The sequence below is a fragment of the Sesamum indicum genome, linkage group LG3 (assembly GCF_000512975.1).
Source record: "Sesamum indicum cultivar Zhongzhi No. 13 linkage group LG3, S_indicum_v1.0, whole genome shotgun sequence".
Taxonomy (NCBI): domain Eukaryota; kingdom Viridiplantae; phylum Streptophyta; class Magnoliopsida; order Lamiales; family Pedaliaceae; genus Sesamum; species Sesamum indicum.
In genome coordinates this window covers 854,909-874,726 of record NC_026147.1, presented here as the reverse complement: position 1 = coordinate 874,726, position 19,818 = coordinate 854,909, and the positions used below count along the sequence as shown (strand labels likewise).

General features: G+C 34.0%; 1 protein-coding gene across 1 annotated transcript; it reads left to right on the top strand.

The window, feature by feature from the left end:
* On the top strand, positions 8,251-19,419 carry LOC105156902 (protein ALWAYS EARLY 3). The gene is made up of 21 exons (XM_011073157.2): positions 8,251-8,437; positions 9,227-9,351; positions 10,120-10,218; positions 10,464-10,526; positions 11,287-11,364; positions 11,875-12,061; positions 12,524-12,789; positions 12,860-13,223; positions 13,753-13,827; positions 14,230-14,510; positions 14,600-14,656; positions 14,936-15,247; positions 15,331-15,509; positions 15,614-15,896; positions 16,594-16,818; positions 17,088-17,249; positions 17,596-17,739; positions 17,892-18,110; positions 18,548-18,652; positions 18,737-18,832; positions 18,977-19,419. The coding sequence occupies exons 2-21, from the start codon at positions 9,253-9,255 to the stop codon at positions 19,139-19,141; spliced, it is 3,459 nt and encodes a 1,152-aa protein (XP_011071459.1). The 5' UTR covers positions 8,251-8,437; positions 9,227-9,252; the 3' UTR covers positions 19,142-19,419.

Sequence of the window (19,818 nt, the reverse complement as noted above, 5' to 3'; positions counted from 1 at the left end):
TGTAAATAAAATTATGATATAGAAGAAGCCAAAGACCAACAATTTCGTAGGTTTTTAAATCCCAAAATCTCACAAATTTAAGGAATTGATATTATATAATTTTATAATATTATGTTAGAATATCAAAGTAACTTTTTTTTTGGTGTACACTAAAGTAATTAGAATATGTACTATTTAATTTATATTGTCAGTTTTTCCTTTTAATTAGTTTATAATATATTTTAAAATATAAAAAATTACATATCATATGTGTATAGAATCGACGTGTCACGACAACTAATATAACTAAAAGAAGATGAATTTAGTATCATGAGTCAAGATGCCAAATATCGGTAACGCACAGAAGAATTAGACATTTATTTTTTAAAATGCTATGATGCCCTCTACCCCACCCCCACCCCCAACCCCAATTTTCATAGGGGATAATTTGGATTTAATTCGGAAAAAGAATGTTACCCCATTATTTTTTGGATTTTATCCTTCATAAAGCTCATATTTTATTTCATTTTGATTCCTTTTTCAGCTAAAAAATCCATCGAATTCTGATCATTTTATCTGTACATGTTGTATTTTTAAGATAAATACGCTATTGTATATCGTTTTAAAAATATTTTTATATGTATAAAAATATCTTTTCCTTTTTTGTTTTTTGTAAGTATATTATACCACTGAAAATACAGCATGTGCAGATCACATTCGCATTCTGCTAGTTGTTTTTGCTGGGAAATTGAATAAAACTTTATGGGTGATAAAATGAAGAACTGATGATGAGGGATTAAAGTAATTTTAAACACAAGTTGAGAGTATATGGACTTGAATTGAAATGATTGTGATTTATGCTTCCATATTTGCCCCTCCGCTTGTCAAGAAAGACATTCATGAATATCTTAGTAACATAAAGAGGGGATATTTCTTTGTATAGGAGATAACTACAAAGTAGCCTTATTGATGATGAAGAGATAATTTCCTTTTCTAGTTAAATAAATGCACATATTCAATGTCAACTTGAATTCCATAATTTGACAATTAGATGCCCTAATGGCTTAACCTAATGTCTTCTCCACTGAGGTAAAATTTCATTAATTATTGTGATTAAATGAGTAACGTGGATAAGCCATTTTGTGGGCTAAATGTATGTACTGAAACGTGTGTTTCTTTTATGTAGTTAGACCTTAATTTTTTGCGCTAGTAGGCTAGCTACAGATACCCTAGCCAACATACATGCTTAAGCATGATTCTACATAGCGGGGTTGTCGGGTCACTGACCTATGTGTTAATTCTCATGTAGTTAGACCTTAATTTTTAGCGACAGGAACTGAGCCATAGGTATCATAGCCAACACACATGGCGGAAGCATAATCCTGCACATAGGGTGGGGTTGATCATTCCCCTGAAGAGCGAGTTTCAAGCATAGTAAATATCATCAGAGAATTTATTTATAATAATAAATTTTTAAATTTATTGTGAACAAAACTATTTACTAAAAGAAAATAACTCAAATTAGATGAACGAATTTTGACTTAAATGAAGAATTTGAATAAATATATTTAAATGACTCTATTTGAAATCCATCGCTATGCTACTAAAAAATAGTTCAGAATAAGAATTCAAATATTTCAAATCATTTGCAACATAAATTATCCAAAATGTGTGTAGTGGACTTTTTAATTGTGAATTTGAAATCATTAACTCAAAATTCGTCGTTCCAAACACAACACAAAAGATTTTACTTTTGTTAAATTGAACTTTGAAAATTAAATTAAAAATATAAACCCCCTCCCCTTTTTCACGTTCCTCAGTGAGACCATAATTTACAAGTTAATCAAATGAGAAAAAAATATTTAGAGTTATTGAATATAACATATTTTTGAAAGAAAAAAACAATAAATGTCAAATACTACATGAAAATTGCTCTAACATGAATTACGTAGATTTTTGGGGTGCTAAGTGATATTTTTCCAAACTTCAGGGATCTTCTGCAAATTTGTTTCTTGTACAGACAAATGAAAGGGGTAGCTACAAGTGGAATTCTTTGTAAAGAGAAGGGCTTTCTAGTCATTTCACCTCCATTCATTCTGTACTTTATTGTTTACTTGTTTATTACGTGAAAACAAAAACCACAAAATAACAATAGAAGTCAGATGCAGACAGTCCATGAAGTATAAGTCTCCTCACCAACCAATGAAAGGCTGCCACGTCACCACCGAAGCCATAACGCCAGGCTTTACATTCCTCACTACATATTCTTGGCGCGTGACCTCACGCAGCTGTATTAGTATATGACAATTTCTTTGAATTTCAAGAATTTTATTAATTATCACCTTTGGATTTGATAATCACGAAAATTCATTTGAAAACTAAATTTATATAAATATGAACTCATAGAGCCAAACTTGAGCATAATTTTAGTTCATTTGAATTTTTACAGCTTTGTTACAAATTTATTAATAAATAATAATCATAATCATAATAGTTGTTTGTGTTGGAAAAACGACAATGAGTTAGAATACTGTAAATTGTGCTGTGATAGAAAATTAATTATATATTATTTTTTATCTGTGTATTCAAAGGGTGTTTGCACATGTGACTGAACTGCACAATGAAGGTTTTTTCAGTTGAATTTCATCTTGAATTTTTTTTATGGTAATTTTTGGAAACAAATGAGTTGGATTCAATCTTTAGAAATTTCACGGTTAGGATTCAGTTATGTGTTGGTATTCTAGAATGAGGGGGTTTGGGTATAGGATACGTGTTGAGTCCACAAATGCGTGCTTTGAGCAATATTTTCAGTATCGGATCTTGGATTGAATCGGTCAAGTTATTGGGTCACTGACCTGATTGGTCGAACCAAATTAAAAAAATTGATTGATTCAAACTCAATTTTGTAAATCTTGACCAAATAAACAAATAATTAAATAAAATTAACCAAATCTACTGTATTTTGTAAAATACTGTATTTAGTACAGAATCTGAGGTCGAGAGGGTTTAAGAATTGAGATAGTTGAGAAAATTGCAGTTGATTTGTGGGCAAACCCTATTCCCATTTGTTAGGAGGAAACTCTCTAGTAGTGAGCTCAAATATTAAACTCACAAGCCCTAATCAAACTATTACAATAAACGTAGTTTACGAGAACTCGTATATAATCAATATTACAAAATCAACATATATATCTACAGACCTAAGAATATATAGACTAATATTTACAGATCAATATCTACAAAGAACATGATCAAATAAAACGAAAATAAAAAAAGGAGGTTGGCTTAAGGAGCCAGATCCGAATATGGTAGCCCACAACCACTAAGGCTGACAATCACTACAAAGGTTGTTTTTTCACTCAAACACGCCACCAAAACTTAATTACTCAAACAGCCACCGAGGCTCAGCCATATACACCCAAAACAAGTCACTCAAATTTCCACTTAGGAAATGGTTCATGAAGAACACTTTGACCGGAGAAAAAAGAGGGAGAAATTTCTACTGTTTTCTTCCCTTCCAACCTGCTAGAAAAACTAGCAACCTTAAATAAGGAAGAAGACATTTAAGTTGGTGAAAGAGGAAGACGGTAGAGCAAGAAACTGAGAAGATGGAAGAAGACGAAGAGACGGATGAACAAAGGTCAGGGTTTCATTCTGCAGAGAGAGAGAGTTCCTGTTTAATTAGTGCAAAACCGGGTTGGATGAGTAGTGGGCCGGGTGGAGAGAGTGGGCTTAGCCAATAACATGAATAGACCGTGGCGGTAGAATGGGCTTAGCCATCCAGGTGAAGTGGTTTTGGGCGTAATGGGTAGGGCCTACCAAATAGATCATGGGCCACAATTTTTAACCCCCCCCCCCCCCCATCCCCACCCCATCTTTTTGTGAATTCTCAACTTTAAAAAAAGAATGTCAATCATCTTTAAAATCAATTTTATATGTATGACTCGGGATGATCACATAGCAGAGTCCTGATCAAACCAATCAATGCAATTTGAATATGAGAACATTGGCTTTGAGTAAGTACTAAATGACTACGGGCAACCTTTTCTCTGCAAATTGTAAGACCCCGAGTAAATTATCCAAAAAAAAAAAAAGTCCCCAAATAGCCGCCCCATCCCCACCCCATCTTTTTGTGAATTCTCAACTTTAAAAAAAGAATGTCAATCATCTTTAAAATCAATTTTATATGTATGACTCGGGATGATCACATAGCAGAGTCCTGATCAAACCAATCAATGCAATTTGAATATGAGAACATTGGCTTTGAGTAAGTACTAAATGACTACGGGCAACCTTTTCTCTGCAAATTGTAAGACCCCGAGTAAATTATCCAAAAAAAAAAAAAGTCCCCAAATAGAAAATTGATCCATAATAATAATAATAATAATGATGATGATGATGATACAATTAAAAATTTTAAATTACAACGAGCGTTTTGAGGTTTGTAATAATGACAAATGCTTTCTCGTTATTATTATTTGAAAAATTGTCAATTCACCATGATTTCAACAGTTATCTAACAATTTACCCAATTTATTTCAGAATTCAACAAATAATTAAAATTATTAGTCAATATCGCACATTTAATATATTTTAGATTATAATAGAATATGGTATTTTTCTATATTATATAAAAACAAGCTTAATAGAAAAAATTAGTAAGTTTTGATAAATTTTTGTAAATAATTATTTAAAATAATGGATAAAAAATTTTTGGTTATATTTTAATATCCACTACAAGAAAATACATTTGTTTCAAATGACCATCAAAATTTTTTTCATTACATTGCTTCTTTTTAGACTTCTTATTAATGTTTTCTCATTTCTTATTAATGTTTTCTCATTTCTTATTAATGTAAGCTTAACAAATATCTCACACTCAAACATTTTACATAAGCCAAAATAATATTATTCCTCAATGACATTCCCACACCCACCGGAAGAGCAGGTAACAGAAAGCGTGCAAGGGCTCTCCTCACAGTACATGGAAAGCGTGCCCATTGGAGACATCGTGCTTTTCTAATCAAAGAATTTGAAATTATTTATAATGTTTTAAATTCTTTTCATTCTAATTTTGAATTATTTTTGTTGAATATTGATAGATTTTAATTTTTGTCAAATTGAGCAATTACTTGTGATATTTTAAATGAGCAAATTATCCCCTTATGAAAAAACAAATAGCAATTTATCTCCCTGTATTTTTTAAAATACAACAATTTACTTCCCTATGTTTTTTAAAATGAAGTAATTTACCTCCTTATTTACCTCTATGTATAAGGAGGTAAATTGCTTCATTTTAAAAAATACAGGGGATAAATTGTTTTATTTTTTTCAGATGGAGGTAATGCGCTCATTTTCAATACACAGACCCTTTTTTCAAATTCAAATGCACCATAAATATGGCTAAAAAATAGTCAAACTATTCGACTGAAATCGATCGATAAAAGTTCATCTGAATTTGATTTATTAAATTTAACAAACCAAACAAAATTTTTCGTTCGATAAGCACTCGACGATCCATTAGTGCAAAAATAATAAAATACAATTAAAAATATTAAATTGCTCGAGCTCGATTCGTATTTGATCAGATTAAAGTTCGTTTTTTAGCTCAATCAAATTAATATTCAAATCAAATTAAAATATAAAATTTTAAATTCGACAATAACTCAAACAAAATTTAGACAGTGATGTGTTGGGTTCAAATTCGAATCATTTACAGCTTTAAAGCATAAAAGATTTAAGTTTGGGCGGGCGCATTCAACCGCGAAATGATTTGGCCGCACCGGATCATAATCTCCTCATCCCATGCGTCGGCGCATCATAGATTTTGTTACTATTATTATTGCCAAGATATGGTTGGGCCCCACCTCAAGATTTTAATATAAGGGGAAAAGTCATGCCAATTTTATTTTATTTTTTTATTAATTTTTTATGGTACAAGTATATAATTATGCATTCTAGGTTTGGCCCCTCCAAGATTTGGACCACTATATATATATATATATATATATACATACATATATTTAAATAAATTAAAACACATGTTGAATGTGAATTTATTTATTTTGATTAATGGGATGTACGTAGATTAATTAAATGTTGAGAAAGTTTATGAGTGTGATTAAATTATAAGGGTATATTTAATTTTAATGATTGGGTTGCATTCTTTATTTTATTTTATTTAATTCTATGTTTGCTTAAGATTTGGTTGATACTTTTTGTACAATACTGTCTGGTACTAACATAGATTTTGGGCCCAATTCTTTACTTTATTTTAGAAAGTGGGATTGTGATAATTTTTTTTCAAATGTCAAATATTTATATATTTTATATAGGGCTGAAATAGTCAGTATTGATATCGATATATAAAAAGCTCGTTCGAAATCATTTGTTAAGCTTAACAAACCAAATTTGAACAAATTTTTGTGTTCAATAAACTTTCAAGCTCGATTGATTAATGTGAAAATAATAAAATATGCTTAAAAATATCGAAAAACTAGTGCTCAACTCGTTTGATCTAATTATAGTTCGTTTGAGCTCAATTGCAACAATAATCAAACCCAATGCAAATAAATTTGAACAATGATATATTTGGCTCGACTCAGATCATTTACATCCCTAATCTCATGTAAAAAGAGGAAATAAGCAGTAACTTTATTATACATTTATAAAATGAGAGATGAAAAATGACAATTTAAATAAAAAATTATTATGGGATAAAATTTGAAAATAAAGTTTGTTTTATCCAAAATGTCCTTAAGGGTAATTAGGTACGAGACCGAATCGAACCTAAAAAATAGATCAATTCGGTACAAGATCGAGCCGAACCTAAAAAAATTGGTTATTATGGATCCACGCCAACTAGTTCGATTCAGTATTTACTGAATTTTTTATAAATAAAAAAATGCTGAACCAAACCAAACCAGACCCCCTAGTTCGTACCTCCTGAGTCGTGCTTGTTGTGAGGTTTCTGACCTTTTAAATTCATCAAAGTGCTGTTAAATATAATATGAACGTGTTATAAGACTGCGTGTTCTGAACTAATTTATTAAATGTAATTGGCGGCTAATAAGAAATAATCAATGTAGCTGACTTATCATTTCAAATAACCATTTTGATGTTCATCACGTCAAAAAATAACGAAGATAAACATTGGATGTGCTTTGGCTACTCGTAGAAAAGTAAAAATAAAATAAAAAAATAAAATAAAATGCCAATACTAACCTTGTGAAGAAAATATTGAAAATAAAGTCCATATGAATATTTATTGTGCTATTGAAATCTAATGTAAGCCCTTCCATACAATTCAAGACCCACAAGATTTTGGGCCTCAAAGCCCAATCCAACTATGAGGGAGTATTGGGCCTTATCCCCCCCACCCCACAAAGAAAAAAAAAGTGAAAAGAATAGTTCATTTTAATTTGAAATAAATTATTTTTCAATGTGTTATGTGTTTATTGCAACGGCTTAAAACAGACATTTATTAATTTATTATTAAAAATAAGTTGAAAAATATATTTTATTTTTATAGCTTATGCTTTTGAATTATTTAAATTAAGTTAATTTAAGTTAAAAGTTATAAATATTTTTCTATCGATTTTGTAGTTTATTAGTAAAATTGTAAATACGAAACTGCTTTTACAAACACTTAATTTTTTTTGAATATTTTCAATTTTTACTATTGATTAACTCATACCATTCTGTATAAATTTATTATTTTCACCATAAAAATTAAAATTATTGCAAACACTGATTTAGTGTGTAACGGGTTTCGTTTTAATTTTGAATTTGAGCAAATATTTTTTGATTGGTTAGTTGTAGAAAAATATGAAGAAATTTCTACAAAGTGAAACTATTTAAAAGTTTGATAATTTATTTTTAGAAAATTCAATTAAACCCTTAAAAACTTATGAATTATTATTATTTTTGGGTTATAAAGAAAAAAAAAGACATGTATATATTATTAAATAATATTTATTAGAAATGAAAAATGAGGGGAATAAATTTTATTAGATTCAATAATTTTTTATTCCTTTTCTTTTATCTATTTATTGATAATTACTAATCCAAACAAAAGTTATCATTGGGACCAATGACCAATAAATTCAAAACTAGAGGGGTAAGAGTGGAAAAACCAATACTATGAGGACTAAAATGAAAGTTTCATCAACGGTAGGGACTTAGTTGCAATTAAAAAACCCTTTGAAAAACCAAGTCCGAACACAAATACAAATACAAAGAGTGGAGTTTCGCGGTTATTACCCCCAAAAAATAAAGAAAATAAATTCATTCTTCTTCCGCCCTCTCTCTCTCTCTCTCCCAAAACACTCTCATTTCTCGCTCTAAACGCTCTCACTTTCTCGCTAAATATCGTAATCTCATCTCTTCCGCTGATAATTCTTCATAAATTTCTAATCTGAAGCTTTCTGCAATGCCGTGAATTGAATTTGTTGGAGAGGTAAAGAAGCAAGACGGCGTGCTCTTGTTGCTGATCTTTTGTTCTTAATTTCGGTTTTAACGATTTGTATTTGAGTTTTGGGTTTTTAAGTGATTGCTTTTGATGCCTTGCGGGTGATTTTTTTTTCTCGGGTACTGTTGATCAATGGTGTGGTTTTTGATTTTTTCTTTTTAAAGCTTTCTTTTGGTTTGTTTTTTTGCTGCTAAGTTTTTATGTAGTTGTGCATCTGAGCGAATTTGGTTGGTTACTTGTTAATTTTATTTTATCCGCTTGTGGTTTTGCTGAAAAATTGAGAGGTTGTTGATTTGAGTATTTGAATTTTTAAGTATTACTAATTTGAGTTTAGCGGAGTCTTAGCTGCGTGGTTTTGGATGTACTGTGTTGTGTGCGTGTTTGGAGTGTGTGCATGTGGTGCTTTCCTTGTTTAATTAACATTGGAGCTGTCATTTACTTCACCTTTCGGATTTAAAATGTTTAGATAGGGTGAGTTTTTAAAGTATTCCACAATAATTGATTATGTATCTGGGTAGTTCCCCGTGTAGGTTCTTTGGTTTGTGGCACAACAATTGTGTTTCCGGGTTGTTTTATTCTTAGGGGTTAGCTATTGAGATTGTGTACCAGATATTTGTTTGCTTATCTCACTCGGTCTTAATTAAATTTCAGTTTTCAAGCTAATTTTAGACATGGAAATGAGTTCAATTAATAAGTATGGTAATCTCAGCAACTCACAATTGACATTTGACCTTTACAATTTTTGGTTTTTAATTTACTTTTTCCCTTTGCGACTAGTGCCTTGGTTATTGGTTTAGCTGATAATGGGGCCGGCAAGAAAATCTAGAAGTTTGAGTAAGCGACATGTTAGCGAAGTTTCTCCCAGCAAAGATGGTGATGGTGCTAAAAGAAGCAATATCCGGGTAAGAATTCTTGAGTAATTATTCATCCTGTTGTACTTGAATTGTCTGAACTCACACGTAGCTCGAGCAAAATTATCTTTAAATGGTTATATTCTTCTTGATGGTTCCATGATTCTATCTTTTTGTGTAGTTGCCATGAGGCAATGACCTAAGATAGGAACTTTTATATTGAAGTCTCTGATCATTTATCAAAACATTCTCAAATTGTTGATGAAATGCCATGCGTTATTTATTGCTGCATATAGTTTTACACACCCTTTTTTGCCATTCACATGAGACAGACTTGCTGTTTGTAGAATAGTCGGAAATTCTTTTCAGGAACTCCCCAACTAGATCTTTGGGTTTTGATGTTTGTGCCTTTGTTTAGGGTAACGACTGAGAAAAAAAGAGTCACAGCTTACAGGTGCAAGGAATTACAAAATTTCTGAAGTTTATGGATAAATGATGCGCAATTTGCACATTTACAGCCTGCTAAGTTTTGTTTCATTTGTTATGCATGCAACATTGCTAAATGAACATGGCTCTTCAGTCTAGTGAGAAAATTTTGTGATTGCAAGGATTATTGGCAGCTTGAGTTCTTATAACAAGCCGTAGGTATACACCACTATATCCCACTGAGGCATTTGTACAGCCAAGTATGATTGTTCTGATCCTTAATGCAGTGATGATATAAACTGTTTTGCTGCAACATGTCCATCACTCAGAACGGTTGTGCATCTTTAAATCAATAGATTGACCATTTCTTTTCTTGTTTCTTTGTTTTCCCAGAAAAGAAAGTTGTCTGACATGCTTGGGCCCCGATGGACCATGGAAGAGCTGGCTCGGTTTTATGATGCTTACCGTAAGTATGGTAAAGATTGGAAAAAGGTTAGTAGACCACTTGTTGAGAAATCAATTGCATGAATGATGTGAACTTTAAATTAAAAATGTCTTCCTTCATTTTGTTTTCATCTTTATAAAATTGCGGCTGTTAAATATATTGGAATATAACAAAAGCAAATCTGTGCTTGGCGTGATTCTTTGCATGGATTAACCAATGGAGTGACTCATTTTATCAAATAATCAGTTTGACTGCTAACAACTTGTTTTTTTAACTGTTTGTATGGTTACAGGTGGCTGGTGCTGTGAGAAATCGATCTGCAGAAATGGTGGAGGCCCTTTACATGATGAATAGGGTAAATTTGGTTTTTTACATGTCTTTGACGGTAATGGCTAGATCACTTCTGTCTTACTCCAGCAGATACTTACCTGACCGACTGATAGTCTGTTGTCGCTGCCTACAGCTGTTTATGCCTATTGCCTAGAAAGCACAACCTCTACATTGTCCATGAGCAAGTTGATTTTAGCACAAATTAACTTAATGTTTCAAGATATTTGGCACTTAAATTTGGAATCTTAAGATGTTGACATCAGATGATTTTATTTCTAATATCTATAGTGCGATTATAGAGAAATAGCTCTACTGTTGTCACGTGAGAGTTTGGACAATTATAGGATGTTAGAACAGTGAAATGGATGAGTAAGGAAGTCTGCCTCTTATGCATAGTAGCAAGCGGCTTAATGTCCTTGGACGAAGCCAGTGTATTACATAAATTGCCATATCATTCTTGGTTCTGGTTTATAGATGAACAAATTCCTACTGGATATTGGTTTTATAAGCGTGAGAATAAGCTAATAAATCTGAACAAATGGATGGGTCTTTCGTAGTCTACAATCATGTAGAGCTTAGCTAAAACTTTTCATTTAGTCCATGTTCTCTCAATGTCATAAGACTTCTTTATCTAAATGCCGGCTATGTCACACCAAAAATTGACACTTAAGTTGAACTCTGGAATCTGCTTTTTCACATCATAGAAAACTGCAAATGAGGCCATGAATGACCATGCTTCAACTATAACTGAATTGTTTTTAACAATTTCAGCTCTTCAATTTCAGGCATACTTGTCTCTTCCACATGGAACTGCTTCTGCAGCGGGGCTGATTGCTATGATGACTGATCATTACAGCAATTTGGTGAGACTAATTTAATCTGCTAGCAGCCTGAGCATCTACAAAAATAAATCCTGCTGTCACATTCATGTTATGAAATGCTGAAGATTTCTTTATATATGCATCTTTTTGAAAACATTCGTACAAGTGGTTAGGTGTTGCTTAACTCTTTATTTCTATGTTCTACTGCCTGTGCATGTGCATCCTCCTGTTGTCTCTATTTTTCTGTCCATTTCTGTGAAATAAAAGTGGTGTTCATTTGAGAAGATTGTAGCCAAAGAATTTGGAGTTCCAAGTATAACGCATCACTTATTGTTGACTTCTTCAGTTCTTCTGTTCTCTTTTCTTGTTCAAAATTTGTAATTACAATCAATTGAATTCAGCAACATCTGCAGTTAAATCTTATGCTTGTGTGTATGGAAATTTGTATACTTTTTAAGTTATTAGGTATATATCAACCGTGTTCTAAATTCGGTGAATACTGGCTTCTTGTGTTGCCTATGTATACTAAGTCAAGTTATCTTTGCTTGACAGGCAGGAAGTGACAGTGACCAAGAAAGCAATGATGGAGCAGGATCATCTCGAAAGACTCAGAAGCGTGCTCGTGGCAAAGTCCAGCCTACAACCTCTAAAGCAACTGATGAGCAACTTGTTTCGCATTCCCAGAGCGTCGCATCAAATTATGGTTGCCTTTCATTGTTAAAGAAGAAACGGTCTGGAGGTATGTTAAAGCAAAGTTAAATCAAGTTCTGGAATGGTAACTGTTATGTGTAAAATCCCTCTCTATGCACTGGACTTTTGTTTGGCTCCACAAGTTTTGCTGTATGGATTTTTTATCATGTATGGACCACCTAGGTGTGAGAGAAGATTACATACAAATGTCTAAAAACCTTGAAATGCATATACGATAAAGTTCTAGAACATTTATATGCCAACTCTGGATTATTAATTGTACCTGAATATGCCTCTACTCATAAAAATTCCCTGCATGTCCTCTGTCTTTATTGCCAAATCCTCTACTGCCCCCCGTTATGGTTTAAATGTTAAATCCTTAATTTGATGGTTATTTTACTACATGCGCAATCAAAATTTAAAAGAGTTCATAAATTTCTTTTCCCTTGTATTGTGACTGCCATAATAACAAGATGTCATTCTGTTAATCTATCTGTGGAGTTTTCTTCAGGAAGCCGACCTTGTCCTGTTGGGAAAAGGACGCCAAGGTTCCCCGTCTCATTTTCATATGAAAATATTAATGGGGAAGGATATGTTTCTCCTACCAGACAAGGCATGAAGTTAAAGGCTAGTGGCAATGATGATGAAGTCGCTCATGAGATAGCCATAGCTTTGGCAGAGGCATCACAAAAAGGTGGTTCCCCCCAGGTTTCTCGAACACCAGGTAGAAGAGCTGAAAGTGTTACATCATCACCTTTCAGGAATGCTCAAAGAAAGGTATGGTTAGACTTGATTTTTAGAACTAATGTTTTTTGCACCCAACTTATTGGCCTACTCTTGATTGCAGCATTCCCTGGTAGAAATGCCCAATACCAAGATCTTAGATGCTGACATGGATGAAGAAGATTTAGAAGGAAGCACGGAGGGCGACATTGGTGAGTTGTCTGGATGTAACCCTTCCATGAAGGATTCTATAAGTACTGGTGCAGTGAGAAAGAAGGTGAGAAAACTTGAAGGGAAGAAGTTTGACGTCGATAATAATAGTGAGAATCATTTGGATGACATCAAGGAAGAATGTAGTGGAACAGAAGAAGGTCAAAGGTTTAGTGCAACACAAGGCAAGCTTGATGCGGAGGTCACCAACACTCAGATTTCTAGGTCCTTCATGCAGAATCAGGGAAAGAAAAGCAAAAAAGTTCTTTTCAGAAGAGGTATGAGAGATCTTTCCATTTCTCCCACTATTATGTTCAAATCCTTGTTTGTCACTCTGAATTATTGCTTTGTGTTTGTTTTGTAACTGAAGGAACATTGCCCTTCCCGAAATGTCACAATACAAAATTCTTAATTGATTATGAATTAATGTCTTAAATGTATAAAAGTAAGTGGACACCATGCACAATTTGCTTTTTCTTCAATGTTCTATGATTTAGTAGGATTCTGTTTTTCCTTCTTTTCTTTGTTCCTTGTGTACCAACTCTTAGGTTTTACATAATACATATATAATACATGATGGTCTTCCATTGAAGTTTATGAATACAGAGACAAAAAACTGTTGTACGTAGAGATGTTGCATGCCTCAGGTATCTGAGTTTTTCGGCACTCAGAAGCTAGACATTTTATCATGTAGGCTCTAGCTGTTATCCTCTTGAAAATATATTTGGTGGTAGGGAATATTATTTTCAAGCCTATGCTGTTTTGTTTGCCATTCTCTTCAGATTAAGATACACTTGATTTTTTTAGATGAAGCTCCTGCTTTTGAAGCCCTGCAAACTCTGGCTGATTTGTCATTGATGATGCCAACAGAAAACGAAGATGGTAAGTGATCTAGATCCAAGTTTTCCAATTTTAAATTACTTATGAATGGCTGAGATTTACTGCGTGTATCTTAATTAATCCTTTTCGGCAAACCTCCTCGACATTTGCTGAAAAACTTTACAATTTCAATCAGTTAAGTTTGTTATAAAGTGGTGAAACTTGTTTGATTTGCCATCAATTGCAATCTCGGTATGTAAGCAGTTGATTGCTTTTGGGATCTTCCAATTGTTTTTTTTTTTGGGGAAACAAAAAACATTTAGATGTTCCTGTCTGATGAAATTCTGTAGTTTATGGATTTTTTCTGCACTAGTTAATACCTTTAATTGATTTTTCTGACACATCAGCTCTTAAATTATGAATTTTGCATAGTCACAAATATTCAACTAGTTTCCTGTTCATCAGATCCAATCCTTCAGTTTAAAGATGAAGATGAAGATTGTCCTAATGAGTTGGTCTCATCAGAAAATCTGCCACTGAACCTGCAAAAAGAAAAACGTAGAAACTTGGGGGTTAAAATGAAAGGCCATCAGCCAATATCAAGTTGTGAAGTTGCTTCAAGTAAAACATCAAAACCTGGAAAAGCTCCAGTTCTTGAGGTAAGTTCCATTCCTGAAGAAAACCAGGACCCTCATCAGTCTATCAGCAAAACAACAAGAAAAAAACAGAAGATGCAAATGCCTAAGGTGAGGCAGACGTAAAGACTTTTTCCATTACTTGCCACCATTGTGAATCAGATTTTTGCATGGTTTTTTACGCGAATAAGTTGCTGCAGATTCGAAAAACAGAAGCTCATTCAGATATTCATCTTAGTGAATCTCCTGGGGTAGAGGTACTCTACTTTCTGCTCTAGTAGATTACCTCTTTTTCTATTAGCATTGAGACTTTTCTAGAAATAATGGAGCTTCTAAGTTCTTTTTGAAGCACATATTATGTAATTTTTTGCTGCAGTGTGTTCTACTTTTCTTATTGGTTTGATCTCTTCCTTCTTATTGCAAATAATATAGTCATTGCGAGCTAAATGCCCTAAAGATGTACAAATAGGGAAGTCCTCTGCCAAACAATTTCCTCCCTAGGACAACACTCTGAATATGATATTTGTTTCGTTTAGGCTGGAGATGCAGGGAAGAAATTAATGATTAACAGTAAGAAATCTTCACAAAGTGGTTCACCAAACTTGATGAAGAATTCGGAAAATTCTTCCACTGTTGATCTACGAAAAGAAGCGAGTGACTCAGCTCAATCAGCTGTACGGCTTCCTGTGGTTAACCAGGTTAATCTACCTACTAAAGTTAGGAGCAGAAGAAAGATGCACCTAAAAAAACCACAAGCTCAAAAAGATTTGAAATTCCTGGATAAAATCTCAGATGATCACAGCAATCCACCATTTTCTTCACTCCATGACAGAGCATTTAATTTAAAGGTATGGCATTTTCTAATCTCTTTAAAAACTGGAAATTAAACAAGTCAATTATTAACTTTCATTTTACATATTTTTTCTTACAGAAAAAGCTTTCCAATTGCTTGTGGAATCCTCATCTAAGGAGATGGTGCACTTATGAATGGTTCTACAGTGCCATCGATTATCCTTGGTTTGCAAAAAGGGAGTTCGTTGAATATCTGTATCATGTTGGACTGGGTCATGTGCCAAGATTAACTCGTGTAGAGTGGGGTGTCATAAGAAGGTATATGTCTTTATGTTCAATAGTTAAATCCTTTTGCTGTTGTTGATATTAACCTGACCGAAGGAAGAATGTTAACAATACATAACTGATTAATGGTAGAGCAGTTCTCTTGGTAAACCACGCCGATTTTCAGAGCAGTTCCTGAAGGAAGAAAAGGAGAAGCTTAATCAGTATCGAGATTCTGTTAGAAAACATTATACAGAGCTTCGTGAAGGTGTTCGGGAAGGACTGCCAACAGACCTGGCTAGGCCTTTATCAGTTGGACAGCGTGTCATTGCCATTCATCCAAAAACAAGAGAGGTTCATGATGGAAGTGTGCTGACAGTTGATCACTCTAGGTGTCGGGTTCAATTTGACCGTCATGAGCTAGGCGTTGAATTTGTCATGGTAATCTGCTTCCTGACTTGAAGACTTGTCACACTATCATCTAAAATTATTGAGTTCATGTTTTAATTTCTCCAACTAATGTATGTCATAGCCTTTCAAGAATAGTTTTCACTAAGTTAATCTGAATATTTATCAAGCCCTCAGTATTAAGTTGCTTTGTCTGAGTAATTGCTTCATCCATATTGTTTGCAGAATAATCACAGCTAGGAAAAACTTCAAAATCCTTTTTTATCTTTTAATTGCTGGAAAAGTGGTTTTCTCTTTTCTTTCTAATTGATTTTACAAAACATATCAGTGAAAACCAAGTTTTGGTTAAATTTGAATGTCAATTATATCTGCTTATACAACCTACCTGGCTAGTGAAGAAGTTGATGCACAATTATTCATTATCCCTTCCCACAAAAATTCATTTCTCGATTTACTGCGGTCTGTAAACTGTATATGACTATAATAAGGACAACAATTTCATGCTGTATCCGCCTCGGTTTAACTTGTATATTATTATATTATGTGGATTCTAATCTCTGAAGCAGAAAATGATATGTTGTAGTGTTACTTTGGAATAGCAGTCTTTCTGCTAATTTTTAGTGATGAATTTTTCTGTTTTTAGGAAGTGACCAATGCCTGCTTCCTTTATTCTATGTGCATTATTTTCGGATGCTTTTGTTTCTTAGTTGGGTATGCTTTACCATGGCAGGATATTGACTGCATGCCTTTGAATCCTTTTGAGAACATGCCTGCATTACTTGGTGCACAACCAATTGCTGTTGATAAGTTTTTCGAAAATTTCAATGAGCTGAAAATAAATGGACGAGCTCAAGATTTCATGAAGCTTTACTCTGGTGACAATGTGGATAACGCTGACGGTATCTCTGACTTGTCTCCTTTAGCTAATCGGGCAAGTTCTTCAAATCTGACAAAGGTATGAACCTCTCCCTAAATTCTCATTCTTAATCTGTACTATAAGTTCATTTCTACCTGAGTGATGTTTAGCTGCACAGGCAGACATGAACCATTGGCAATTGTTGACATTTCCAATATTATGATGTATAACTGTCTATGGACAAAATTCTGTACTATTCTTAGTTTCTGTCGCCTTGATTGCATTGCTTAATATTCTAGTTCACATTAACCGAAAATCATGAATTCATTATAGAACAGGAGCATCTTAAATATGATTTGGTGCATCAGGTAGCCTCTGCCAATAATAATATGCAAACGAGGATCGGGTCTGCTGAGACTGCAGGTTACCAACAGACATCATATTCTCAGCCTGCTACACTGGCTCAGATCCAGGCAAAGGAAGCTGATGTTCAAGCTCTTGCTGAGCTGACTCGTGCTCTTGATAAAAAGGTCATTAACGTTCACTTGCTTTTTGGTTGTTTGTGTTGATCTCCACTCAATTGACACTCTGACTTGATTGTTTGATCATTCGTGCTTGAACTTACAAATTGGGACACTGCTTTACGATCAAATTCTGTGGGTTTGTTTTTTTGGGGTTCAGTTGTAGCTTAAAAGTAGAATCCTTTTCATCAGCCATTGTCGACTTCTGCAGGGTTGTTTTCGTGGCTTTTAGTTGTAGATAAAATTTAGAATCCTTCATCAGACCATTGATTTTCCTGTTAACTATTGCAGCTTCTATCTGTGTAACAGAATTGCATTGCACAAGTGTGCTTGATCTTTGTGTTTATATGTGTAGGAAGCTATTGTTCTGGAGTTGAGGCAAATGAACAACGATGTGTTGGAAACTCAGAAAGATGGTGGTAGCTCCCTGAAGGACTCTGAGCCATTTAAGAAGCAATATGCTGCCGTACTTGTACAATTGAATGAAGCCAATGAACAGGTATAATATCTTTACAGGAAACCAAAACCTGAATTTTTCCTATTCTGCAATTGAAAATTACTATGGAAATGGAACCTGCAATTTTCTGTTCTCGCGATTTTTCTTAATGTTCAATTCCAAGTATCAGAGTGCATTATTTTTTCTTGGGGCAGGTTTCTTCTGCTTTATATTGCTTGAGACAACGGAACACATATCAAGGAAACACTCCGCTTGCCTGGCCTAGACCAGGTACCAATCTTGCAGATTCAGGTGGCGAATTAAGTTCTTTTGACCGTTCTGCATGTCAAAATCATGATTCAGGATCACATGCAAATGAAATCATCGATAGTTCGAGAACAAAAGCCCAGGCTATGGTAGATGCAGCCGTGCAGGTACAGAAAGACATTCAACTCTGTGTTTCAAGTGCTCTCCTTTAGAGTCTTATGCTTCCATGTATTCTGATGCATGTCGTGGGAACCAAGTCAACCAAAAGCAGGAGTCCTTACAATTTGTTTTTGGTCCAGAAACTTCTGTGGAGCTTCACCAGTATTAATCCCTAACTTGGCAAAAGTTGAAACCTGTCCCTCAGCATCATTTTATGGCCTACTAATTCTCAACATGATGTAACAATGATATCATGATTCAACCAGCAAGAATGCTAAATAGAGTAATAGACCCCATGTGACCTCGTTTATTTTTGATGAATTTTAGAGTATCTATCCAGTGACATGCATCACAAAAAGTGTAGATGAATTACAGGATCTTTGACCTTTCTGTGACAACCACTTCCTATTGGATTAATCTTCAAAAAATTTCAAAATTCTTTTAGGCAATGTCATCACTGAAGAGTAGGGAGCACACCATTGAGAAAATTGAGGAAGCCATAGATTATGTAAACGACCAGCTTCCATCTGATGATTCCAGCACAGCCGTGGTAAGATCTTCCACCTAACTTTTAGCGCATGGTTCTCCATTTCATCAGGATCTATCGTTATTTCAAATGTGAAAATTGTTGCAGGTACCTGATCCTAAACCCACGACTCCATCCAACATTAAGTCACATATTCCTTCAGAGCTGATCTCTAAATGTGTTGCAACTTTGCTTATGATTCAGGTGAATTATAGTTAGAATTGCCCCTCTCCCACCCCCAGCCTCAAAGAAGAAAAATTCCATCCTAAGTGTCATTTTTATGTGAGAGAGGTGGTATCTTTACTTCACATATGCCGACTGGTAATAACGACTTTCGTGTAATTACAGAAGTGTACTGAAAGGCAGTTCCCTCCATCAGATGTCGCACAGATACTAGATTCTGCCGTCACAAGCTTGCAGCCTCGCAGTCCACAAAACCTCGCTGTTTATACTGAAATACAGAAGTGCATGGGGATCATCAGGAACCAGATAATGGCACTAATACCTACATAAATGAATCCTGACCATCTATCTTCACTTGTTTGTAAATAAGCTTAGGTTTCATGATTCATTTCTCAGCTAGTTTTCTGACTGGTAAAAATTGAATGTGGACGGGAAACTGCTTATTGACTCTTTAAGCAGTTGTGTTTGACTTGACTGCCTGCAGTTCATATAGCTTTCTTGGGGAAAATTTTGCCTTAAGAAACACTACTATTTTTACTCTGTTATGTGCTAATTGAATTCAATGAATGACCATACTTCAATTTATGGTTAACTACTTTTTCTTTCTCTGGGTGGAATTGTAATCTTCATTGCAACTGTGTATGTGTAAAGGTCATCGCTCACCAGCAGCGCACATCTTGTTCGTGCCTGAAAAGAATGGCTGCTCTCTCTACTTGCACTTTACCTCACAGATTAATCAATATGCACATGAAGCTCGATTTAGATATGAGATATATAGCTCTTTTAATCTTTTTTCCTCTTTTTGACTCAAATTGCTATCTTTAAATACCTTAATGTTTTTCTTTATCCATAAAATCTTATTAATGTTTAAAAAACTTATGTAAACTGCGTTCACAAACTACCCGCAAATGCTGAAGTGTGCATAAAATCATATGAAAACTTTTTCTCAAACTCTTATAAAAACTTGTGGCAACTGCAGCTTCCATCATCATCTTCTTGCTCGAGAT

Excerpts from the sequence above, each read along its gene's own strand:
- LOC105156902 (XM_011073157.2), top strand. The coding sequence starts at position 9,253 with ATGGGGCCGGCAAGAAAATCTAGAAGTTTGAGTAAGCGACATGTTAGC. Across the intron at positions 17,250-17,595 it reads CTCGTGCTCTTGATAAAAAG|GAAGCTATTGTTCTGGAGTT; the intron begins GTCATTAACGTT and ends TTATATGTGTAG. Across the intron at positions 17,740-17,891 it reads TGAATGAAGCCAATGAACAG|GTTTCTTCTGCTTTATATTG; the intron begins GTATAATATCTT and ends TTCTTGGGGCAG.